At 36.7% G+C, this 27,710-nt stretch overlaps 1 protein-coding gene across 5 annotated transcripts; it reads right to left on the bottom strand.

The window, feature by feature from the left end:
* On the bottom strand, nucleotides 1–26,488 carry LOC106083772 (valacyclovir hydrolase). 5 transcript variants are annotated; one of them, XM_059363542.1, is made up of 3 exons: nucleotides 20,900–21,003; nucleotides 20,167–20,795; nucleotides 1–135 (listed from the first exon to the last, which is right to left on the bottom strand). In XM_059363542.1, exons 2-3 carry the CDS (start codon nucleotides 20,763–20,765, stop codon nucleotides 30–32), a joined length of 705 nt encoding a protein of 234 aa, XP_059219525.1. In that variant the 5' UTR covers nucleotides 20,766–20,795; nucleotides 20,900–21,003; the 3' UTR covers nucleotides 1–29. The 5 variants fall into 5 exon arrangements, with proteins under 5 accessions (XP_059219525.1, XP_059219522.1, XP_059219523.1 ...); XM_059363539.1 differs by lacking the exons at nucleotides 20,167–20,795; nucleotides 20,900–21,003 and adding an exon at nucleotides 25,589–26,488 and having other exon boundaries at nucleotides 1–167; XM_059363540.1 differs by lacking the exons at nucleotides 20,167–20,795; nucleotides 20,900–21,003 and adding an exon at nucleotides 25,589–26,486.
* Between the last annotated feature and the right edge of the window lie 1,222 nt (nucleotides 26,489–27,710).

The following is a 27,710-nucleotide window of genomic DNA, read 5'->3' as shown; positions in this document are numbered from 1 at the left end:
TTATCGAGTTTAGTCTATTTTATTTTTTTTTAGCTTTTCTCCGATTGGTCTAAAAGAAAGTCGGCAACCAATCTATTGAATTCGTCTGGGTAGCGTAGATGTATATTATGTTTGCCCTCCGGAAATTCGTGATATCTGGTAAAAGAAAGAAAAAGACAAAAAAAACGCTAAAAAGTGCTAGAATTGTAGTTTTGATATGTTTATTTAAAAATTTCACTTATAACTACATAATAAGTATAAAAGATAAAGTCATGTAGTCTTCTTAAAGCCTTACGCTCAAATGCGTTTTTTTCGGTTGAGTTGCATACTTTTTTCCAAATGTATCTCATTCACAATGTTTATTTCAATTTAAATTGAGTGTCATACATTTCCTTGATCTAATAATAATAAAACCCAAATCATATGTTTTGCGCCTTGAACGCAGTTGGTTACGTAACTCACACAGTACAAACCTACTTAATTTTACTATTTTTTACAACCATGTAGGCGTCCAGCACGTGCGCCCGCATGCTTTTTATACTCCACTTTGATCTGTGGCATTTCTAATTCCAAAGTTCTATACTGTCAATAAGACTGTTTGTATAACTATATGTGAAACATCCAATTGCCTACTGTTATGATCTAAATTCCGTTTTCTTCTATGCATTCTATTATTAAGTTTAGGTTAGTAATTATGACAGTCTGAGATCAGACCCACTTGGATAATTATTGTTCACTGTATAAGTAGCGGTTTCAAGATTTTCAGGTTTCACTGCGGTTTCGATTGATTCGACTGATTATTAGTTTAAGGCAGTCACACAACAAAAAGAGATGCAAAAAATTTAATTTTTATTCATCTATTTTGGGGCATATGATTTTTCCACTTCTTTAAACTTTAAATACCTTGAGATTTTCAAACGTTCTTTTAAGTAGGGGACATGCACGGGATCTTTTAAAGGATCAACTTTGCCATGCAGCAGGAAAATGGGTGCATTTATATTATCCAAACAGTTTTTACAAAAGTCCCCGTCCCTTTCTGTTTCCAATGCACAAATATAATCCACCATATCATTCCAGAGCTGAGGAAATTTATCAGCACCATATACGATCTCCATAGTTGTTCTCATTTGTGTAGGCCATTTGCTTACATCGCGCGAGTTTTTGTAGAAATTTATTTCACTAGTTGTCAAGTACGCAGCACCACCCCACATGATTAGTTTTTCGATATTCTCTTAATGGCGGCTGGCCGCGATCATACCGCTTATGGCACCAGCACTCCACGCTAGAAGGGAGAACTTGTTTATATTCAACGCCTTCATTAAGTCCACCGCGAATCTGGCATCATCGTCCAAGCTGTACAGATGCCACCTCCTACTTTGTTCTACGGATTTGCCATAACCTGGGGGATCCCATGCTATAATCCTATGATTTGGAAGCAGCTTGGGCAATTGCTGTATTTGGGGGGCAAAATCGGTCCAAATTGATCCCAAAACACCGGGCATGAGTAAGATGCTCTTGGGGCCCGAGCCACACTCCATGACATTGATATTGACATCGTTCACTTTCACTTGGCGTTCGGCATGCATGGATAGTTGTCTAATAACTGTATTGCCCAGCATGTTCAATTGCGGAACTATTTTCAATGCGGCCGACTGCATCATATAGGGCAGTATAACTTTTCTTCTATCAAAAACTACTCTTGCAATGGAACAGAAATGCATAGCAGGTAGGTTTAAATATATTCGAAAAATACAATAGGGTGTACCGTTAAAAAAAATCACGAAGTACAGAAAAAACTAACGAGAAAAGTAATCCAGATATTCCCACAATCGGCATATCAAAAAACTTAATGCAGCTTTAGAGTAGATTAGTTTGACAGATATCCTTTATAGAACTGTCAAATAAACCAACTTTTAAGATGCATTCAATTTTATGAATACTACCGTTATTAATTAGTCAACAACTAACATCCGAAAGATTTAAACCGAAAACAAATCTACATTCCAGATTGGTTCCTAAAGTAAACTAAGGAGACTTTTCTGAACTCAAAATGACGAGTCTAAAAATCATTTAAACTGTGCATTGTTAAAAAAAGTTTCATATCTGTCAACTCTAATAAACAATAAACGCCAGTCTAGGCGTCGACGTAAAAAGGTACACTCCCTAATTAAACTTTATTACCATTAGTTCAAGTGATGTAACAAAAAACAACACAGCATACTATAATATTGCAATTGCATGAAGTACAGCGTTATATCTAGAGTTTGGCAAATGGAATTCCTGAGTCGGTAAACCTTCTTCCGGAATTATTCTAAAATAGATTTTAAAAATATCAATAATTTTTTTAAATTTTAACATTTTCCTACTCTGCGTTAGTCGAGCTTAAATGACCACGAGAGTGTGTCTCAAGAAGGAGAGATTTGAAAAAAAAAGAAATTGCCAGCTATCAGGCATAGATTTTACACCATTGTCGTTTCTTTGCTAGTAAGACCCTCATCAGTGCCTTCTGCATCATATCTGTCTGTCTGACCTTCACTACAGTTTAATTGTCCTTTCTAAGCTTAGATTTCTAGCATTAATCCTTATGTGAAATCTACGCACGCCACCAATCGCATCAGAGTCAGTTTTCTATGTAATATCTTCTTAAAGAATTCCAATTCTCATCCCCCCTCCAACCTCATGCAGCACAATTGAAAATTTGGGAAGGAAACTTCCTCCCTCAAAAGGCCGCATTCGAGGACTTAGGTGCAAGGATATTAACCGAATGCGAACATTTTAGTGGTTTTGCCAGTGTATATTAAGGCCACCGTAGAGCAGAGATTAGCATGTCCGCCTATGACGCTGAACGCCTGGGTTCAAATCCTGGCAATATTTGTGAGGTACTATGCCATATAAAACTTCTTTCCAAAGAGGTGTCGCACTGCGGCCCACCGTTCAGACTCGGCTATAAAAAAGAGGGCCCTTAACATTAAGCTTAAACTTGAATCGGACTGCATTCATTGATATATGAGAAGTTTTCCCCTGTGGAAGTTTCATGCGCAAAATTTATAATATTAAGTATAACCTCTAATTCAGCCAGTTGTTTAGACTTCTTGAGGTCACAATGATACTCATTCAACATTAGTTTAATCTTTTCAACTTTGTTGGTGCTCATGCCTGATATAGACTAATGGTTTTTAATATTTAAGCACATTTTACTCCTTTAGGTTAGGTTGAAGTGGCAATCTAAAATTAGGCGCACATAAACAATGTTTGTCCATTGTGATACCAAAGTTGTGACAGACCAAAGCCTCAGGTGGGAATCTAGCCACCTGCACAGCAATATCTGCATGCAATTAATATTATAGTATTAAGTATATCCCATTGTTACAGCCTGTCCAACTAATTGTGTGTAACTGAAAACGGTGGAACAGATACTGATTTCCAAATGAGTTAGTCGAGATTGAATGGCACAGAATTAGTGCGACAAGCAGTTATATTTTCAAAATAACGATCACCACCTAAAGGTATGCTATAGCAATGTTGTTTCACACGTCTTTACCTTTAAGGGAGGTACGCACCTCAAACAAAAGAAATGCATTGACATACGGTTCGTCCGTCCGTCTGTCGAAATCACGATAGCGGTCGAATGCATAAAGCTAGCCGCTTGAAATTATTCACAGAGACTTGCTATCGATGTAGGTTTTTTGGGGATTGCAAATGGGTAGATATGGGTTTCTACCGGGTAAATATTAAACGCTATGGTATTTATTGGGTAAATACCCAATAAATAGTTCTTAATTTTTATCCGATTTCAATGAAATTTGGCACGAGTGAGTACTGGTAGACTCCACTATTTTTGGATATAGCTGCTCTTATAGCTCTTATGCTCTTATGGATATAGCCCTAAAAAAATCCATTTATTACCCGAATTCTATGAAATTTGGCACAGCGTGTTCTAGTTGACTGCATTGTTTCTATAATTTTAGTACTTACAGCGGTCAAAAAAAGTATTCATCATTAGCAAAATTGATAATAAATTCACTTATTTTGGGTAATTGAAGAAAATTTAAAGTAAACAAATAATGCAGTTTTATGCAATAGTTTATTTTTCGTAATATGTTTTAAAATAAATTCAAAAAATAAATTTAAATAGCGCAAAAAATGCAATTTTATATAATAACACTAAAAACAGAACAAAAAAAGTATTCATCATTGATGTGCTATCATCAAAGTCAAATTCAAATATTATTTGGGAATCCCCCTTTTCTGTTTTATTTAGTAAAGGAGGCTTTGCCCTTGACAGCAAATATTTAATTTCATTGAAAATATAGTTTTTGTCAAAATGGGTCGTAAGCAAAACGAGGTTTCTGATGAGGTAAAAGTTTTGATAATAAAACACCACAGGAATGGTTTAACTCAAAAAACTATCAGTGAAATATTAAATAGACCACGATCTACTATACAATCCATCATCAGAAAGTGGACAGAAACGAAAACTGTTGACAATAAACCAAGATCTGGTCGACCAAAAGCACTTTCAGTTGGAGATGTGCGTTGGCTAGTGCGGCAAGTTCAGAAAACTCCGAAGACAAATGCGACCATTCTTCGTAAAAACACTATGGAATATTTAGGGAAGGAAGTTACTACACAAACAATTCGAAATACACTCAAAAGGCATAGTTACAGAGGAAGAACTGCACGTAAGAAGCCCTTTATAAATAAAATAAACCGAGTGAAAAGGCTAAACCTCGCAAAAATGTATGTAAAACAGCCCGAATCATTTTGGAAAACAGTCATTTTTGCAGACGAGAGCAAGTTTAATCTTTTTGGGTGCGATGGAAAGGTCATAGTGTACAGAAAACCAAATACAGAGCTTGAAGAACGAAACACAGTTGCTACTGTAAAACATGGTGGAGGTATGTTTGCCATATACAAAATATAGTGTGCATAAAAGCAACTGTTTATAACCACAGGCAGGAGCAATTGAAAACGTTGTAACAATTAAAAAGCGGGGACTATCATCAATTAAATTCAAAATTGAATGTTGTTCAATTTTTTTTGGTATTATTTAATACATTTGTTTATTTGGGTATTATTCCACAATAAAATAGAAAATTCACAACTCTGAATTTTTTTTGAGCTTTCTGTCTTCTTTTTTAGTGGGCGTTATGTCCGCCTATATACCGATCACAACTCCCGAAGAAAAATTGGGCTTTATGACCTCCTCCAAGGCGGATATACAGTCCTAACAAATTTTGAGGGTTATGACCGGTGACCCATATATCACCCTTAATCATTACTTTTGCTGACTCTTATATATATTTTTTGCTTTACTATTCTTTGAATAGAAAGCATTAAACTATGGTCTAAAGACGGACAATATCCTGCAATGGAATCTCAACTTAATAATTAATGTTTAAAAGTCATATAGAATTACCTCTTAACGTTCAATCGTTGTTTGAAGTAGTGAACATGTTCGGGGTCTTTAACGAAATCTCGCTTGCCATGCAATAAGAAAATGGGAGCCGTTACATTCTTTAAATCATCTTTACAAAAATCTCCACCACGTTCTGAATCTAATGCACAAATTGCATCCACAAATTCACTCCAAAGCTGAGGGAATTTGTCGGCACCATATATTCTCTCCATAGGTTCCAGCATATGAACCGGCCATTTGCTAACATCTCTGGATTGTTTGTACGATTTTATTTCCCTTTGAGTCAAATAGGCAGATCCACCCCACATCACAATCTTATCGACATTTTGCTGATGACGACTGGCAGCGATTATAGCTGTCATGGCACCGGAACTCCAGGCCACCATGGAAAATTTGGGCCTTCCCAAATTTCTCATCAAATCTACAGCTAGCTCAGCATCTTCGTGTAAGCTGTTCACATGCCAGTTTCTTTGGGGAGGTGTGGACTTCCCATAACCCGGTGGGTCCCAAGCTATAATTTTATGATTTGGAAGCAGCTCAGGTAGTTGTTGTACTTGATGTTTGAAATCCGACCAGATAGATCCCATTAGACCGGGCATTAGTAGAACACTCTTGGAGCCCGAACCGCCCTCTACAATATTGAGGCTGATATTATTCACATTCACCTTACGTTCAACAAGCGAGGATACGCGATGCAAAATTCTTGGAGACAACATTTTTAATAGCGGAAGGAAATGTAAAGCCGATTACGGAATAATAGTTGCCTTTGCTCAACTGCTGTGAACTGTTGGAAATCGTAAGCCAATGGCTATAGATATAGTACTTGAGGTACATAGATAAGGGTGTAATGAAACTAAGATGAATTAATTAACACTTTTGCATGCTACTTTCTTTAATTAAGCTCCTATTAGACGATCACACATGTCATGAGAGCTGTCACTTTCTGTATTCATACGACATTCCTTATGTACGTCCAATACGAATGGAGCGCGCTCTAATCGCCATGTATTCTCATATGTATGGTACTTTTTATAGCCACCACCGTAGGATAGGGGGTATATTCATTTAGTCATTCCGTTTGTAACACTTCGAAATATCAATTTCCGACCCTACAAAGTATATATATTTCGGATCGTTGTAAAATTCTAAGACGATTTAACGATGTCCGTGTGTCTGTCCGTCCGTGTGTTATAATCACTCTACAGCCTTCAAAAATTTAGATATTGAGCTGAAATTTGCCACAGATACGTCTGGTAAAGTTCTTGAAAGGGCCAAATCGTACCATATTTGGATATAACTGCTACATAGACCGATCTGCCTATAAATGCTTAATTTTTTATACGATTTCGCTGAAATTTTTAACAGTGGGTAGTTTTTGGCCTCCCGACATCTGAGTATATTTATATAAAGACTATATTTATATAAAGCTGCCATATATACCGATCTGCCGATAAAGGGTCTGAAGCCCATAAAAGCTTTATTTATTACACGATTTCGCTGAAATTGCAAACTGTGGGTTATTTGAAGCCAACCGACATCTGACCTAAATATGATTCACATGGGGCTATATTTAGATATAGCTGCCATATAGACCGATCTGGCGATAAAGGGTCTGAAGCCCATGAAAGCTTTATTTTTTAACCGATTTCGCTGAAATTTTAAACAATCAGTAGTTTTACGCCTCATAACATAGGACCCAAATATGGTTCAGATCAGACTATATTTAGATATAGCCGATCTACCGATAAAGGGTCTGAAGCCAATAAAAGCTCTATATGCTACCCGATTTCGCTGAAATTTTAAACTTGGAACTTTTAGGTCTCCCGACATCCATCTCAAATATGGTTAAGATCGGACTATATTTAGAAATAGCTGCCATACAGATCGAACTCCCGATAAATAGTCTTAACCCCATAAATGCTTTTTTTTTTAACCGATTTCGCTGAAATTGAAGATATGGTTCAGAATAGACTGTATTTTGATATAACTGTCATATATACCGATCTGCCGATAAAGGGTCTGAAGCCCATAAAAGCTTTATTTATTACACGATTTCGCTGAAATTTGAAATACAAAATTCAACAGTGATGGACAACCAAAGTTCGGCCCGGCCGAATTTAATGCCTTTTTACTTGTTTTCATAGACATGTGTCTACAAATAAAACCGCGATTCAATCGAAAATGTTGCATATTTATTCCAATATACATTTATCATATGAAATTTTTCGTACGTGTCACCCGATGTGTACAATTTTTAGAGTTGCTATTTTTCAAATTACATACGACATGTCCGATCTTGTAATGGCAGCTTTACTGATAGATAATAATATTTTTTTCTTTTTTTTTGTCAATAATATTACCGTTGTAAATGGTTATTAAGCCCCTATCTCTGCAAGCAGTAATTACGTTTTGATGCACATATTATTATTTTTGTTTATTGAAACTTCCCTAAAAAATATCTAACATTGTGGGAATTGTAACCAAGGACTTGAATTGTTCAAAGATTAAAATTTGGTTTTGCCAGCTTACTCTTATATACAATCGTTGGCCAATTACAATTTGATCTTCTGAACTTCAAATTACCAGTTAGTTAAAGTAAAATAGGGCTTCAGTGTCTGACTTTGATGTAACTTGTGGTTTCCATCTAAGACCCTAGACCAAGAAGAAATGGATATAACATACGTAACACCAATTGAATATAATTATTATTACAAAATTCTGTAATTCTATTCGATAAGGAATAATGTTTTGTATTTAGTTGGTATCATATATAAAAATTTTGATATTTGTTATAGGCAATATGACTAACAACAATGATGACGAGTTTGCTAGTGAATGGTATCGATCCGACTTTTATATAGTCCGTCAAATAACATATATACACTAATTGCAAATTTACAGGAAACTCTGTGACAGTAGGGTACGAATCTGGATGAACACCCACACTCACAACAGGAACAATTAGACCCATCACGAAAAAAAAAAGTATAGTAAAAATTGTATGGTATTATTTTCCAACCCCTCCACCACCACTAAAACAAAGTATCTCCAAGTGGACATGTTGGTCGGCGGAGACTATATGGAGCTCAAACGAGAGGCATTAGAGCAGCAAGTGTCTGTTCGCCCAACTTAAATAAACCCAGACAATAGGTAAGGGTACCGGGACAAATTAAAGATTTATTGGGACAGCCCACCAAAAAAACCTAAACATATATGTAGGCCCATTGGGACAATTAAACTCCCATGAAAGCTCTTCGGCAGTAAAGTGCAATGTTTATGAAGGAAGGACCTGAGGGTTTTTGAAAATATGGAATACCATAAAGGATTTTCATATAATTTTTAAAGAACACTTGAACCTCGATTATCCGGTTCTCTATTAACCGGTAACTCCTGTTAACCGGCATGCTGTGCTTTTGGTTTCAGGTCTTTATTAACCGTGGTTTACCTCTATTATCCGTGCTTTAGAATTGCTGCCTCTATTAACCGTGCACCACACACATGATTTTTCGATGTAAAATTCTGGAATTCCCCATTTTATATTGAGTTTAAGTAAAGTATCAATTACATTTTGTCTGTAATTGAAAGTTGGCTGCTCAAGGTGATTGTTCAAACATGACTTGAACGGCAAAAGATAAAAAATAGCGCATAAAGTTATTTAAATTAAGGAAAAAAGAAGAAAGCACATTTAAAATATGACTCTTGAAGTGAATTTATGGATAGTATGCCTTCTTGGCACAGTTGTTGGAAGTCATACCAGAACACTCAGAATCACTTTCTGATTCGATTTAATCCTTTGAATGGCAAAAAACTTTTCTGGGGGGTGCTTAGCCCATCCCCCACGCTTACGCTTGTGGCTTGCATATAAACAAATCTCTTGATTTGAGCTCTATAGAAGAGATTTCCCTTTACTTACGACCTTATCCCTGGATTGTGTTTTCCGTTTTACTGATTTCCTGTGTTTTTGTTGGTTTTGGGTTTTGGTGTATTCTGTTGAAGCTTGAATCTTAATTTAAGGAAGTTTTTAAACCTGTTTCCAAAAAGTGGCCGAAAAATCAATTTTTACAAAATAATCCAAAATATTGAATAGGTGCAAATTCGTGCAGCTAAAATTTAGTTTTTTGGGTTCATGACACTTCACTGAAGAACACTGAAAAATGAAAAAGAATTAGGGCGGCCCAAGTTCCTTTTAAGAACCACTCCGCTGAAAATTCCAATTTGACAGTCATTGCTTATGGCGAAACAAATAAAGGTGATCTCATTTGTACAACAACCACAAATCATATGGTGCAATCCGCCATCTTGCCATCAAGGTGATTGTCGTTTTGCTAACACACGCAAACGATTTGTGTGCGTATGTGTATACATATACGTGCATAAGCGGAGAATATCCGAAAAAGGAGATAACAACAAAGAAAATGTAAACAAAAATCTGACATCTTAATACCGTCAAACCCGGCCGGCTGTTAACAGCTGTTCGCGTGTGACCACCTTTTTAAATCCGTCTTGGTCATTGCTTTAGTTTTGTCTCTTATTTAAAACTAACTGTACTAACCATATGTTCATGTCTGTGACACCTGTCGTTGGCAAATGAGCTTTCAGTTATGTCTTCTTTAAGATCGTATTTTATTTTGGTATCCGAATTGAAAAAAATTTATTTTGGCTATGTATATTAGCAAGATTTTTAATTTTTGGGAAAAATATGTAGCATTCATTTATTAAAAACCTATCGTTTAGTTAAAGGGGGACCTCAAATATAAATATATTTTTTTAATCTTCTACTTTGAAAGGTTTTTAAAAGATTGGTAAACAATTTCATAACAATTTTTTGTTACGCCTCACCCCCAAAGAAACATGTAGGACGACCGAGGCAGTATTGGACTCTAAAGTTCATTACAAGTAGAGATCGAAACCGATAATATTTGAGACTGAGTGTAAGAGGGCCGACAAAAATCCCCCAAAGGGATAAACAGAACGACCTGAAAAATGGGCCTAAAATTTAAGTAATTTGAGAATAAAGTATGAATAGAATTTCCGAATTCTATGTCAAGTATCAAAAGGCACGGATATGCAGGCATATCGGGACAATATGGGACTCAAACGAAGAAACTGTGAGAGTAGTGTACGAATCATACATAGAAATAGGGTATTAGGTTAATCGAGGAAGGATCTGTGGGATTTATAGCTATCGTGTCATATATGGTATCTATAGAACATGTATTTGTACAAAAAATACAGTGATGTTGAAGGATCCATGTCCCTGGGCACCGGATTCATAATATTTAAAGAAATTTTTATTTTCAAAAAACGACATCAGTGCACGCATCGGGCCAGCTAGTAACAATATGTATTTCGACAAAGCCTGTACAGTGTAAAAACGGTCGTGTTTAAATGAGAAATTAAAATATAAACAAGTAAAACGGCACTAAGTTCGGCCGAGCCGAACTTTGGATACCCACCACCTCGGGTTGTGCCCTTTCGGCACAATCCGGTGAAAATTGGATAACTTATGCACCCAAATTTGACACGGAGATTAAGTGAGCTAGTAAATATAAGTCACTGTTGAATTTTGTATATAAAATTTCAACAAAATCTCGTAATAAATAAAACTTTTGTGAGCTTGAGACCCTTAATTGGGATGTCTGTATTTGGATGGATAACGAGAGAACTAAGACTACCCACAGTTTAAAATTTCAGCGAAATCGGTAAAAAAAATAAAGCTTTTATGGGTTTCAGACCCTTTATCAGCAGATCGGTCTATATGGCAGCTATATCTTAATATAGTCCGATCTGAACCATATTTGGGTCCTATGTTAGGAGGCGCAAAACTACTTAGTGTTTCAAATTTCAGCGAAATCGGTTAAAAAATAAAATTTTTATGAACTTTAGACCCTTTATCTGGAGATCGGTCTTTATGGCAGCTTTACCTAAATATAGTCCGATTTGATCTATATTATAGTCGGATATCAGGAGGCTTAAGATAACCCTCTATTTTAAATTTCATCGAAATCGGGTAATAAATAAAGCTTTTATGGGCTTCAGACCCTTTATCGCCAGATCGGTCTATATGACAGCTATATCTAAATATAGTCCGACCCGAACCATATTTGGGTCCTATGTTAGGAGGCGTAAAACTACTTACTGTTTCAAAATCGAAATCGGTTAAAAAAATAAAGCATTTATGGGTTTCAGACACTTTATCAACACATCGGTCTATATGGCAGCTGTATCTAAATATAGTCCGATCTGAACCATATTTGGGTCCTATGTTAGCAGGCTAAAACTACTCAATGTTTTAAATTTCAGCGAAATCGGTTAAAAAATAATGCTTTTAAGACCCTTTATCTGGAGATCGGTCTATATGGCAGCTATACCTAAATAAAGTCCGATTTGATCCATATTTTACTCGGATATAAGGAGGCTTAAGATAAACCTCTGTTTAAATCGAGTAATAAATAAAGCTTTTATGTGCTCCAGATCCTTTATCGGCAGATCGGTATATATGGAAGCTATATATAAATAAAGTCCGATATCAGACCCAAATATGTCTGATGTCGGGAGGTCTAAAACTACTCACTGTTTCAAATTTCGAAATCGGATGAAAAATAAAGCATTTATGGGCATTAGATCCTTTATCGGAAAATCGGTCTATATAGCAGCTATATAAAAATATGGTCCGATTTGGGTAGTTCAAGAACTAAACCAGCCTGCATCAAAAAGACGTATCTGTGCAAAATTTCAGCTCAATATCTCAATTTTTGAAGGCTGTAGAATGATTACAACAGATGGGCGGACAGACGGATAGACGAACAGACACACGGACATCTTAAAATCGTCTTTGAATTCTGCGACGATCCAAAATATATATATACTTTGTAGGGTGGGAAATTTATATTTCGATGTGTTGCAAACGGAATGACTAAATGTATCCTATCCTACGGTGGTGGGTACAAAAAATCGTTGGTAGTTACCCACAGTGATGCCAACAATTTATCAGCAAAGAGCGTAATAAAAAGGGTAAAAAATAGTAGAAAATTTCCAAATATGTGAATAATTTTGAAGGAAAAGTCTGCTTTTTGAGCTTAGAAATCTTGGAATAAGTAGAAAAAACCAAGAAAATCAGTACGAGTGAACCAATTGACGAAAGATAATGGGGCGGCGCCATCGAATGTTTGTATGTTAATGGTCCAGCTCTTGATTTGGTTGACAACATTTGTGATGCATTTAGCCTTATCAGACTTTTCTTCGAAAAGGTTCCTTTAGGCAGCGCTTCATTCGGACTCGGCAAAAAGTGGTTGCTAATCCTTAAACTAAAACTATAATCGGACTTCACTCATTGATTTGTGGGAAAATTTATGTTAAATGAATTAGGATAGTAAATGTTCCCAGTGGCAAAAAGCGACAGCAGCAAAACTTAAACTTACAAAAAAAGCGTAAAAAGCACTAACTAGAAATGCAAAAAGCGTCCACCTAGTGCTTTTTTTCGTTTGGCACTAGATGGTACCTTTTCGGGTTTTTGGTAACCTAAAAAGCACCAAACCTAGTGCGAAAAGCACTAAGTTGGCATCCCCGGTTACCCACAGTTCGGATCGGCTGATTTTGACGTTTGTTTAGAAGGGCCGACTAAGTTGTTTAGAGGTCCGACTAACTACAAATATCCAGCTAGACGTAGTTCCTTACTAACTTTTTTATGCACAAAGATGTGGCACATTCTAATTCCATTCCGTTAATGGGTGTTTGCTATACCGATACTATCGATATATATTATGTTGCGATTATCGATAGTTTGCCAGCTCTATTTGTTTGCTACCCCTTTAACGTGGTGAATGCAGTACCAAAATCTGGGTTCAAGTTTGATCTTTCTAACCCTAAACAGTTTATTAGTTAATAAAATATATAATTATTGCTTTTTGTAACAATACACTGCGTATCTGGTGGCCAAGCAACATGTTACATTAGACTTAGAACAAGTAGACATAATACTCGTACGAATTAAGTAATATTACTCTTAAGTAATACAATTTTTATAACAGAAAGAGCAAATGTCACATTTAATACATATAATCTATGGGTAGGTAATTGTTGCAGCCAATTTTACTATAAACAATAGATTGCCTCTGTCGTGCCACTTTCTGTCAAAGGCCTATTTCATCTCTCTTGGGTGATTCGGTGTGTGTAGTGGCTATGATACAAATTGAACAGAAATATATGCAACCCTTAAGCGTAACAGCAACGTTCTGCAATATTCAACAAAGTGCTCTAAAGACCAAGGTCATCAACAGCCAACCCATTTGGGGAATCCTTCCGCGATCTTCAGAATGTTTCTGATAGCTCGATCTATAGTTTCATAGTTCCCATTTACCGAGGATAGCTAGATTTGATAGACAGGGTTGCCACTAAGACCATGATCGACGTGACCCTTAAGATCAAATGCCATATATTTTGAGCCCCATTTTATACCCATAAACCTTTGAGTTGCCGTTATCCATGAGCTCTGTCAGCTAGTTCCTGTCCGATTCCTTTCCGACCTGACGTTTGCCTCATCTCATCTCAGATGAACTGTTTCTTTTACACATCCATTATGTTATTTTGGGTGCAAAGGCCTCCTTAAAACTCAATAGGTGACCAAATTGCTATCAAAAATGCGGTATAGATTCTGGCCAGCATATTCTTTGAGGAGTTTAAGTACTAATAACTTATTATTAAGAAATATAAATAAATAGAATGCTTCAGCAATATCGTGCATACCTTGCAATATTCAAACGTTCTTTTAAGTATGGAATGTGCTCAGGATCTTTTACAGGGTCATGTGCACCATTAAGCAGAAAAATAGGCGCCTTTATATTTTTCAAGTCATTTTTGCAAAAGTCCCCACCTCGATGTTTTTCCATAGCACAAATATAATCCACCAGATCATTCCAATAGAGTGGGAATTTTTCAATGCCATAAATCACCTCCATGGACTTCCTCATTTGCTCTGGCCATTTACTAACATCTCGGGAGTTTTTGTAGAATTCTATTTCACTTGCAGCCAAGTAGGCAGCTGCACCCCACATGACAAGTTTTTCAATATTGTCTGGATGTCGGCTGGCCGCCATCATAGCAGACATAGTGCCGGCACTCCACGCAACCAAAGAAAATTTAGGCCTACCCAAAGTTTTCATTAAATCCATCGCGAACTGAGCATCTTCATCGAAGATGTACAAGTGCCAATTTCTTCGATGTGGTATAGATTTCCCATAGCCAGGTGGATCCCAAGCAATGATTGTATGATTTGGCAATAATTTCGGTAGTTGTTCTATCTGCGGTGCGAAATCGGGCCAAATTGATCCCAGAACACCAGGCATAAGCAGGACACTTTTGGGACCCGAACCGGACTGTACAACATTTAGATCGACATTATTCACTTTTACTTTACGTTCGATATGCGAGCATAAGCTCCGCGTAGCAATCGCAGCCGAATATTGTAATTGATGTTTAACTATCAACTTTAGAGATTGCATTTGAGCACAAAAGTTCAAGATATGTATCGGGCTATGAAGTACACCAAACTGATTTGAATATGTAGAACGAGAAATATTTAAATGCAATTCCATCTATGAGAACTAAAATAGGGTGTAACGATTTATCTAAAATAGCGTCGAAAGCGAATTCGCCTTATGAGAAAAATTTCTTCATTCGTTCTGTTGCGAAGTTCAGAAAGGCAAACAAGACACAACTGAGCTTGTGGAGAATCAGATTTGATGGAGACGCTGATGTTCCATACTATATAAACGAATACCTTACGCCATACAATTATAAAATACTAATTGGGCCGCTTCAACTGAAAAGACACTATCTTGAGCGCAAGATTGTAGAACTGTTTGATTGTCATGTGCCTCTGAGGACTAAAATTTTAAAACCGCAAAACCATCCATGGATATACGCTCAGATTTGAAACCTGATGACACAAAGGAGGAATATCGCGATTTGAGGAGGCAAGTTGTGTGTACTTCACGGATGTTGAAAAACAACTACTATAAAGAGAAATTCAGCTCTGCTTTGAGTTCCAAACATGCGATAAAAAGTATTGGACTTGGCAAAGCCAGGGTTAATGCCGCGTACTTCTGTGACCCCGATGAGCCTAATTGTCATTTTACTAACATTGACGTTTTGGATTCCAGCTTCAGTCAATACCTCGATTCCTACGGCGATACTGTACCTATTTACGAAGTCGAATCCTTCGAACTTCGGGAAATTACACAGGGTGAGGTAATGCAGGCTGTAAATAGTGTAAAATCTTCGGCCTCTGGATTAGATAACATACACCCACGGTTTTAAAACTACCTATTCCAAACATTATTCTATTTATTACACACATCTTTAATCAAATTCTGATGACATCTACTTTCCCGACAAGCTGAAAGCGCTCTAGAATCGTACCTTTACCGAAACAGGGAGATTCATAAGGGCCGATTGCGATACTATCTGTTTTGTCAAAGGCGTTCGAGACGATCCTTCAAAGGCAGATAAATTAATTATTTTTTTTGAAACTATTTGCTCACTGATAGGCAGAGTGGTTTTTGGGCTACACGGAGCTGTGCGATTGTCCTACAAGATGTTGTGGAGAATTTTCGCTCTACCATTAATAATACTAATATTTCATTCCTAGTCCTCCTCGATCATTCGAAAGCCTTTACATTGAGAACCCAGGGACTGAGGTCTGTTTTAGACAGCCTGACCATAATACGGTCCTGCAGGCAGGGAGGACGTTAAGTGTAAACATCTTTATTGCCATCAGTGCAATAACAACCAGGACGGTTAGGTCACTAACCGTCTTAAAGTGTTAGAAGGAGATTAACACATTCTCTAAGGATAGCATCGTTTGGGTGCCGGGCCATAGCAGAGTAAGAGAAAATGAAACAGCAGACGATTTGGCAGTGAAGGACAGAGGACTGCCGTCAATAAACTTAGTTAACCCGAAGCTTTTCAGTTCGACGCAGTTCGCGTTAAGTGCGTGGGCTACGAATGCGTGGATCAGACGAACAGCTGAGTACAATTTTTTTAATCTGTGTTTTGATTTTGCAGTAATTCTAAATGTCAAAGTCTTGATAACACAGTTGTGATTTTTTTCTAAAATTATAAAAAGATGTTCCATTTGATCCAATATTCCACACATAAGCGACAAAACAGTGTTATAATGATGAAAATACAAATAAAAAACACATTTGAATAAAATAAGTTGTAAAACAAAATTTATATATAAAACCACTTTGACATATCAATTTACGGCATTTGCCACTCAAGGTAGTTTCGGTGGGGGTAGATTTTTGTTGTTGTGGCGTTTCCCAAGGTTATTTCAAATAAAAGCTGTGTTCGGGAACTCAAAAAGTTTTGCGAATTTGCACAAATTTCTACTGGAAGTCGGTTGTGTACTTTATTTGCCAGCAGAAGAGAGCGCGAGAGAGCAAATTTTGACAGTTAGAAAATAGAGAAACTGCAAATTTCTACTGGGACTTTTTTTGCCAGCAGAAATTTGCAACATTGAACAGATGTTATGTAAAGGTCAGCTGTTTTATGAAAAACAGTCGTTACATGAAAATACAAAAGCTAACGGCAAAATGGATCAAAAAGGCAGAGGTAAGTAAAAAATATGAATATTCTTTATTGGTAATTATTAAGTTTGTTTCATTTTTAATGCAGATTCATGGCAGCAGCTAGTGTTCAGTTACAGAAAACTCGTTAAATGAAGTTATAATTTTACTGAAATCGGTTGTTCTACATTAGAAGGTAAGAGCAAAATTTGCAGAATTATTTGGAAAATCTTGAAAAATTGAAACATTTTATCCTTCCAGACAACAAGAAAAACGCAATTATCGGTTTCTTAAGTGTTTAGATGGTATCATCCTCATCATCCAACTACGACGAAACCAACACCGTTCCTTTGAAGTTGTTAAGTAGAGAAGATGTTGCCATGGGATTGAGTGGGTCTAGCTGGGCAGTCAAACAAGTGACGCACAGTGGGATTAGAAAAGATTAAATCATATTAGTCTGCCAATTATGAACGGATACAGATATCTTCAATGTTAACAAAGTGTCCGTAGCTGCCACATGACTAAATAGAAAGTTTCCTTAGCCTCACATCATCAGATGGTTAGTCCAAGGTATCTTTGTCATCACAACAAGTGAACTTTTGTATACGGTGATGGCATGTAAAGCAGTTGTAGTCCTATGCAGCCTTCGAAATGCATGCCGATGCTCGGCGAATGGAAATTGTCCAACGAGAGGAGCGGGAGGAGTAGACCCTCATGCGTCTTGGCTACTAATAAGAGAAGGCAGATCGGTCTGTAGGACTCCCCCTTGCTCGTGTCCTTTTCAGTAGCGGGATCAGACTGCCAATCTTCCAAACATCGTGTACAAAATTGTGTTCAAATATGCTGAGGACAGTTGTAAAGTAATCGACTCCAGGCAGATCCAGATTATTCAGCACCAGTGCAGAGATTCTGTCTGAAATCAGCGATTTGGCGCCACTGATGATGCACGGTCGTTGTTGTTGTAGCAGTGTGTTGTACACTGAAAGGCTCCATCGGGCCAATTAAAGTCTCCATCGGGCCAATGCGGTATGTATAGCGGGCTGCCATAGGATTGCAAGGTAATTTGTGATGGCTATCCAGCGGCCTAACCAAAACAAAAATCAGCTGTTTTTCTGCAAATTTTCACTGGAAGTCGTTCGCGAACTTTTGCTTGCAAATTTTTCAAGAGAATAAAATGGCTCTTGCCCACCTGCAAATTTTTACTGAAAAAGTACGCGAACAGACCTATAAATGATTTGAATGCAGATGATGTTCGTCTTCATTTTAAAAGCCAACGTGAGTATCCCGATGCTTCGAAGATAAGATCTGATGGTTGTTTGTGTCAAGTTAGTCAGTGGACTGTTACTAATGCCTTCAAAGTAGGGCTTTGCATTTGCGGGTTTTTTTATTCCCGGGAAAATGGGAATGAAAATTTTTCATTTCTATAACTTATAAGCTGTTTACGTAAAAGCCAGAAATTACCCTTGAATTTTCTAATTAATTTTTAATAGTGCTTTTAGATTGAAAATTTCGAATTTTTTTAGCTCTGATAAATCGGGACTTCTGCTTTTGCTTCTGACTATGGGCCTTATCCTACGCAAGCAATATGTTGTCAACCATGTTTTTGCCATCATCATTGGGCACTTTTTATTATTTCCTTCACAATTGTAAATTGGTCGGGGAATCTATAAGACCAATTTCCTTTTGTAATAAGGATAATTAGTAATTTAATTTTTTTAAATGTGAAACTCCAAACAAAACGATTTTATTAACAACAAAGACTTGAAGGTGCCTTCCTGAATATTGAGAGGGCATTTAACAACGAGAAGTTGGGTCGACAGTCACCTCTCTGAGCCGCCCGGATTCCAAACGAGTTTCTCCCTGTGGACGGGCTATATGCTACGTGGCAGCAATATCAACGCGGACTTCGGAGATAGTGTAGTCAGAAGGCGGAGATAAGGGGAACGCCTCATGGGGGGGTATTCTCGTCAATTCTCTGGATCATGGTGGTAAAAGAATTTCTGTTGGATGTGGTGGGTAGACTGAGAAGAGTTTTAGACTACTTGGAATTTCGAGATTCGCTTTTCTGGGAGGAAATAGTAGGAAGCGAATACTGTGTTTGTAGAGAATGATACCTCGGTCTTTATAGATGACTATAAGATGGAGACAGGGACTGGATTGTGAAAATACTACGACACACACAACATTTCAGACAGAACTCTGTGCCTTAAAGATAGACGCAATAGGAATGGCGGCCCTCAAGGCCATGGGTTCTAACACAATGATGTCGAAGTGAGTGGCGGAGTGTGTGGAATCCCTGAATGGAGTAGCGCATATGACGGCGCCGTATTGGTGCTTATCCTCTACTCTCTTCTTGTAATTTCTTCTTATCATATATTTCTAATTTTATCATTTCCTTTTCACCACAGGTCAGACTGGCCACCGAGCGAACTCACCTTTTCATGGTGGGCTACCCATTCAACCGAACCCTTACCTATCAACAATAAAGTGTAATAAATTCCACATATTGTTACGAATGCAATACGAAATTTTTGTCCAAATAGGCTTAGTATTCCAATGATACGAATAAATAACAAGTAAGAGCGTGCTATGTCCAGCCGGGCCGATTCTTATATACCCTCCACCATGAACCGCATTTGTCGAGTTATAATCCGATTCGGACCATAAATGAATGCCGAACATTGTAGAAGTCATTGTGTAATATTTCAGTTCATTCGGATAAAACTTGCGTCTGTAGGGGCTCAAGGAGCAAAATCGAGAGATAGTTTTATATGGGAGCTGTATCAAGCTATTGATCGATTCAGACCATATTAGACACGCATGTTGACAGTCATGAGAGAAGCCGTTGTACAAAATTTCTGCCAAATCGGATGAGAATTGCGCCCTCTAAAGGCTCAAGAAGTCAAGATCCCAGATCGGTTTATATGGCAGCTATATCAGGTTATGTACCGATTTGAATCATACTTAGCAAAGTTGTTGGAAGTGATACCAAAACACTACGTCATGACCCAAAATCGGTTTATATGGCAGCTATATCAAAACATGGACTGATTTGAATCATACTTAGCACAGTTGTTGGAAGGTATAAAACCTCAGGGTTTTAAACTACGTTCAGTGAGCAAACCTGCTAAACTAAGCGCCACAGTAAACCCTGTGGTGGTAGGTATAAAAATGCGATGTGTACTGTATCGTACCTACCTTTCAATTTTTAAATGTTTCTTCAAATATGGAACATGTTCAGGATCTTTTACGGGGTCCCGTCTACCATGTAGCAGAAAAATAGGCGCCTTTATATTTTTCAAGTGACTCTTACAAAAGTCCCCGCCACGTTCTTTTTCCAAAACACAAATATAATCCACCATGTTATTCCATGTAAGGGCGAAATTATCGGCACCATATATCATCTCCATACTTTTCCTCATTTGCTCTGGCCATTTACTAACATCTCGGGAACTTTTGTAGAATTTTATTTCGCTTGGAGTGAGATAGGCAGCTCCACCCCACATGATAAGTTTCTCAATATTGTGTGGATAGCGACTGGCCGCTATCATAGCAGACATGGTTCCTGCACTCCATGCAACGAATGAAAATGTTGGCCTACCCAAAGCGCTCATTAAATCCATCGCCAATTGAGCATCATCATCGAAGACGTACCCTTGCCAATTTCTTTGAGGTGGTATAGATTTCCCATAGCCAGGTGGATCCCAAGCAATTATTGTATGATTTGGCAATAATTTTGGTAGTTGTTCCACTTGTGGTGCAAAATCAGTCCAAATTGATCCCAAAATGCCTGGCATTAGCAGGACACTCTTGGGACCCGAACCGCACTGTACAATGTTAAGGTTGACATTATTCACTTTCACTTTGTGTTCAATGTGTTTGCAAAAGCGCCTCATAACAATTGCAGTTGGGATTTCCAATGGAAGTTTACCTATCAATTTGACAGACTGCATCTGAAGCGCAAAAGATGAGTAAGTTTCTGACTTTCGATATATTTAACTAATGTGAATTAGCGGAAGACAGGCATATTTATATATGAAGCGGTGTGTCACATGAATTTTAATGTGGAATAGGGTGTAACGTTTACTTGTTGTTTTGCGAAGATAGATGCCAACCTACCTAAAGATGTGTGCATAATTATTATTATTAAAATTCAATAGAAAGAAAACCTACATTGGTCATTTATTTGTGGAAATACTATTTAAATGAAACCCCAATGGCATCTAGACCAGTATGTATCTGACCTTCAAAACATTTTTGCTTGGTCCATTGACATAGATATGTATCGGAGTCATAACGGAACATTAAATACAAAATAGCATCAATCTGATAAGAATTTAAACTCCGATGTTTGGTCTAAAAATTCAATACATGATATGCTTGCATACGTACTACATGCCATTGTACACCAGCCATTTAATATAAGCACCCTAATAAATACTTATAACATTATTAAAGATCGACAAACTCTGTAGTTAGCACCTAAAATTATTTTCTTGTTATTTATTTTCGTAGTTGATTATGACTGTAAATATTTTTAAAAAATTAACTAAACAAATACATTTATTTAGATATTTTCATTCATAATTAATTTAATTATACTTCATTTGGCTGAACTACATAAATCATTGATGTTTGATTTAAACAGAAAAGTTAATACATTAAATACTTCCTTTTTTATCAGCGAACGTATTTAGTGTTATTTTTTTTCTTGGCCTTGTTATGCGTGTAAATAAGACATTTAACCTAAAGGCCTCATTGCCTGCAAGTTTGGCCGATTAAATATGGTATTGACTTATTAAAAACTTTTCAAACAAGGTGTTAATTGCTTTAGTAATTTTTGACATAGAAATTCGATTTTCTTTTGTATCGCATCAAGTGATTGGTAAACAAGGCATACGTTGAACATATTTTTAATTGTACGAATTAAATTGTTATTTAATAGATGTGTTTTATTTTAGTACTGTATATAGTGCAGTGCAATGAAATTTGTATGAAAATGACATCTATCCAGCTTATGTGGAACATCTGTTGTGAGGATTGTCATCATATGTTTTTCACAAATAAGTGTGGCCACTTGTGCCTCTATTGTGAATGATTAAGTAAAATTAAAACCAATAATTTACAGTTGAACCTCGACTACCCGGGCCTTTATTATCCGGTTACCCCTTTTAACCGGCATGCTGTGCTTTTGGTTTTGTACCTCTATTAAACATGGTTTAACTCTATTCTCCGTGCTTCAGAAATGCTACCTCTATTAGCCGTGCTTTCCTCTATTATCCTTGCTCCACTCCCATTTTTTTATGTTAAATTCTGGGATTCCCCTTTTTATTTTGATTTAAAGTTGAGTATCAAATTACATTGCAATAACTCCTGGATGTTCAATTAATGACCCCTCAAAATAGATGGAAGTCAGTGGTGATGTTACATCCTGCGAAAGCAAAGAATACAAGACTATTTAGGATTCCGACGAATCAGACGAAGGAAACTCAAAAAACTAGAAATACCCCATTAGCTTAAGGAATACAGGCATATAATGTTCTATTTAAATGTCTTAAGAACAATAGTAGTCAAAAAATTTCAAAGAAAGATTTAATGCAGGCACATCGCATGCAAACTAACCAAAAAATTATGAATACACGCGCAAAAACAAACAATATCGCATAAGAGTACTTTAAATATATATGTATATATATTTTAAGAAGCTTTTTATATACCAATTTATAATAAAATCAATGAAACCCTGTATGGTACTACCGAAAATCAATAAAAACACATAAATAATGAAATTTAAAAAAAAACCTCTATTAACCATATTTTCGATTTTCCGTTCTCATCTCGGTCCCGAGCGAGCAGGATATTCGAGATTCAACTGTATAAATTGTGCATTGATCAAGATTATATTGCGTTCCCTTTCACTCATATCCGTTGCGAAAATAAGTGAGAATGAAACGGAAAATTTTAGGATGTGTACCAGGAGTCACTAATAAGGTGAGGTCATGCGAACAGTTGAGTCCTTTAATTTTTTGATTTTGCAATAAATTTAAATGTCAAAGGCTTGATAACACAGCTGTGATATTTTTCTAAAATCTTAAAAATATGTTCTATTTGATCCGATATTTCACACATTAACAGTGTTATAATCAGGATTCACTGAATAAGGTTAAGCCAAGCGATCAGCCGATATACTTTTTTTAATATTTGGCAGTACTTGGCATTGAGGATGTCAACTTGTTCTCCTTTTACATTCATTCTTTGTTTACGTTTTCTCCTATATGATGACATTTTCAATCGTCAGATTTGACATCCTTAATGATGTTTATGGGGCCTATCCACTTTGTGTTTTGCATGTGACCTAACCTTCTATTAGTGAATCCTGTGTTATAATGATGAAAATACAAATATAAAACACATAAATACATGTAAAAGATAAGTTGTAAAAGTTTGTTTCCAAAACCACTTTGACATTCCAATTTACGACATTTTCTACTCAAATTAGTTTCGTTGGGGGTAGGTTTTTGTTGTTGTGCGAATGACGCTACCTCTTAGTTTACCATGTGGAAAAACGGAAAATACCAAGATTGTTTTTTATTACGATTCATTTTCAATATGTATTTAAATTGATTTATTTATCATACTCTTTAAAGACCATGGCGAAATAATTAAAAGTGGTCTCATTTGTACAACAACCACAAATCATATGGTTCAATCCGCGTCCTTGCCATCAAGCTGATCGACCTTTTACCAACACACACAAAGAAATTTGTATGCGGGCGTGTATACGCGTGCGTACATGAGCAGAGAATATGCGAGAAAGAAGATAACAACAAAGAGAATGCAAAAAAATAATACCGTCAAACCTGGCCGGTTGTTAACAGCTGTCCGCGTGAGACCATCTTTTTAAATCTGCCTTTAGTTATTTTAAAGATTGTCTTATTTGATTTTTCCTACACAAACAAAGAAATGTGTGTGCGTGACAACTGACATCTTAATACCGTCAAATCTGTGGCCGGCGGTTAACAGATGTTCGCGTGAGACCACCTTTTTAAATCCGCCTTGCAGCAGTCATTTAATTAAAATTTCAGGTTTTAAGTTGAATCCGTTCGCCCTATCAGAAGCACAGCTATTTCGTACTTTTTAGTACCCAGTTAGGTTGCCATGGTGCAAAAAATTCAAATTTCAGAGCTCTACCTCAATCCCAAGACAGGTAACAAAAAATTTGGTGCACTATCCGTCAAAAACAAGGACAAAGGGTTGGAACTCTATTCGGCTTTTCAAGTGAACAACTGTCAAACTCCTTTTTTAAAAAATAATAAGCTAAAAACATGTAAAATAATAAATGCCTTTTTTACGCTAATGTTTAAAAAAGCACTTAAAAACAGTTAATCCTAGAGTAATATGAATGTAAGATTGAGTTTCTGGAAAAATTTTCATATAATTTTGTTTTAAAAATGTTATATTTTGTTTTTTATCAACAATTCCGAAAGCTGAACAGAATACTCTGCTTAATGCAATTGTGATACCTAGTTTGGTAATGTGCTACTATACATATCTTATCACATGTCACTTTGGAATTCATCATGTAAAAAATGTAAATTTGCCCATGAACATTCCATTAAGGTACAGGAGCAAACTTCTCACATATTAATGAGTTCTTCCGACTCAAGTTTTAGTTCAATGCCCCTAATCATTGAGTTAAAACTTAAAATGTAGGCGATTCTGAACGGGGTGCCCCAGTGTTCTAATTGAGAAAACACCTTCAGGATCCACTAATAGAAGGTTAGGTCACATACGAAAACATAAAGTGGATAGGCCCCATGGACATCACTAAGGATCTCACATCTGTCGATTGAAAATGTATGTCATCATATAAGAGAAAACGTAAACAAAAAATTAAAAAAAACAAGTTGTATTAAGATTTTTGAACGCAATTTTAAATATTGGGTTGCCCAAAAAGTAATTGCGGATTTTTCATATAGTCGGCGTTGACAAATTTTTTCACAGCTTGTGACTCTGTAATTGCATTCTTTGTTCTGTCAGTTATCAGCTGTTACTTTTAGCTTGCTTTAGAAAAAAAGTGTAAAAAAAGTATATTTGATTAATGTTCATTCTAAGTTTTATTAAAAATACATTTACTTTCTTTTAAAAAATCCGCAATTACTTTTTGGGCAACCCAATAGATTCCATTAATTTTATTTTACCATTCACCATAGAGGATTTCTGCGAGGGTCCACACTTATTTGGGAAAAACATATCATGGCAATCCTGACGACAGATGTTCTTGACATAAGCTTGCACTGGTAATTTATCCAGAACTTCGTTGTCCTAGATAGATGTCACTGCACGTTTTAAAATTACTTAATGTTATTCAAAGGCCACAAAAGGTCATATTGGATAAAAGATATATAGGTATATGCCATCAACGTTAGCCGTTTTAGGTGGGCAGTGATCAGTAAGCCAGTCAGTCAACTATTAATATATGGAGATTTTACTGTAATCGATGTTTTGGAAACACTGTACTTTTTCTTATTTAAAAAGTTGGAATTTGTAATATATTGAAGCAATTTACTTTGTTCGCTGTTGCTAATTAAAATGAAAGGCTTTCGTTCATTAAACTTACCTGGTGTTTTTAATGTGTTCTCTCAGATATGGAACATGTACTGGATCTTTCATAAAGTCTTTTTTGCCATGCAAAATGAATGTGGGCGCTTTTACCATGTCTACTTCACTTTTGCACATATCCCCATTTCGTTCCGAATAAAGTAACTGAACGGCATCAATGAACCCATTCCACATCCTATGAAATCTCTCTGCTCCATATACAGTCTCCATGGGCTCCCGCATTGGGACGGGCCATTTGCCAACATCACGCATTCCTTCGAAAAGTTTAACTTCTTCGGGTGTCACATAGGCTCCAGTGCCCCAAATGACAAGTTTTTCAATATTGTTCTGATAGCGACTGGCGGCTACTATCGCAGCGTTCCCTCCTGCACTCCAACCTAGAATGGAAAACTTTGGCCTTTCCAATGTGAGCATGAGATCCATTGCAAACTGCCCATCTTCTTGCACTGCATTAATTGTCCACTTTCTATCGAGTGGCATCGATTTACCACAGCCTGGAGGATCGCATGCGATTATTGTGTGATTTGGCAATAGCCCCGGCAGCTGTTTTATTTGTGGTGCAAAATCTGTCCAAATAGACCCCATAACACCAGGCATAAGCAAAACACTCTTGGGACCTGCCCCACACTCCACAATGTTAACATCAAGATTATTTACTTTCACTTTTCGTTCCATATGCGACCGTCTACTCGTCACTCTCGTGGCCTTTAGAATATTCAATATCGACGTAGTTTTTGAATAGTACGATTGTTGCATTGTAATTTAGGGGCTATATGTATTCAATTAAGTTGCAATGGAAATAAGTACTTTTAATTATGGGTGAGACGGAACACAGACGAGATTACACATTTCTTTGGGACGTTTGTCATACAGACATACATTTGTTGATAAGAAACATATGAATTTGCTATGCAAGATTGTGCGATCAGCTTTATTGCTCTACTCGCCGGACAACATGTATACTTAATTTGATAATCGATTTGTAACACATGGAAAAATTGACTGATGAATTTTTAAAAATCATATAGAAACTCCATTAATGGGCTAATGAGACGAATTCTATTTTTAAGTGAATTTCTTTCAGGAACGTGACTACTTTTTTTCGGACAACTCTGACGAAAATAGCTCTAAATTATATTTGGTACGAGTGTCGCGGGTCATAAGTTTACTTCAAATACTAAAATTGTGTTTATATGAGGACAAATGCCCATGGTCGTATTATTTCAAATGCAAATGGCAAATTGTATGAAAATTAAATCTTTTGGATGCAGTGGCCCTCAGTATACATCAGGTATTAAATTTAACTTATTCTGTTGTTCGCAATTCGTTGTCTACACACTATGATGTCACCCATATATCATCATCGCTGATAGACTATGCACTTTTTAGTTGCCCTTCTCTCTTAAGGTTCCATGAACAGGGTCAATGTCCAGGAGTGTCGAGGCGTTCTGGGTTTTTGGGGTAGCTGATGTAAATACATTGGGTGCAATCAAATTTGTAGAGTTTCGGGATTATAAAAATATTGATTGGAAAGGTTTCTTCAGATGCTTGTCATCTCCTGACAGTCGGTTCTTCATGACATCCGAAGTTAACACACAACTTGAGTATTCGGAAGAACTTTTTACTTCTTTATTTAGTTTTGTCCCGATTGTTCGGCGTGAAATACGCAGTAGGAATGATGCTTGGCTATAGTCCAATTCTATAGTGATGTCTAGGTCTCTACGGGATATTGCGTATAAAGATTTTCAGCGAAATCCTACTGATGCGAACTGTTTGCATTTTTTGTCAACATCGCAATAGGGTGAAGGCTGCAATACGAAAAGAGTGCCGAAGGCATTACGCATCACCATTCAGTGGTATGACTGACGCTCAAATTTAGAATGGCCTACGCCCGAGTGGCTGTACTAACACCTTGTCCTCACTAATCCTGTGTTTGACGATTGTGAAGATGATTGGAAATTCGTTGATTCGGCCCGGCCGAACTTATCACGCTCTTGATTATTAGTAGCATATTTTTGATATTGTTAGCGAATTGTAATACGATAATAGGTCTAATATTTTTTTTCACTTTGTATTACATTGTATGAAATAAATTAAATTTTGCATTAAGGAATCGGAGG

The sequence above is a fragment of the Stomoxys calcitrans genome, chromosome 2 (assembly GCF_963082655.1).
Source record: "Stomoxys calcitrans chromosome 2, idStoCalc2.1, whole genome shotgun sequence".
Taxonomy (NCBI): Eukaryota; Metazoa; Arthropoda; class Insecta; order Diptera; family Muscidae; genus Stomoxys; species Stomoxys calcitrans.
The sequence above is the reverse complement of the archived record's forward strand: the minus strand, read 5'-3'. Positions and strand labels throughout refer to the sequence as shown.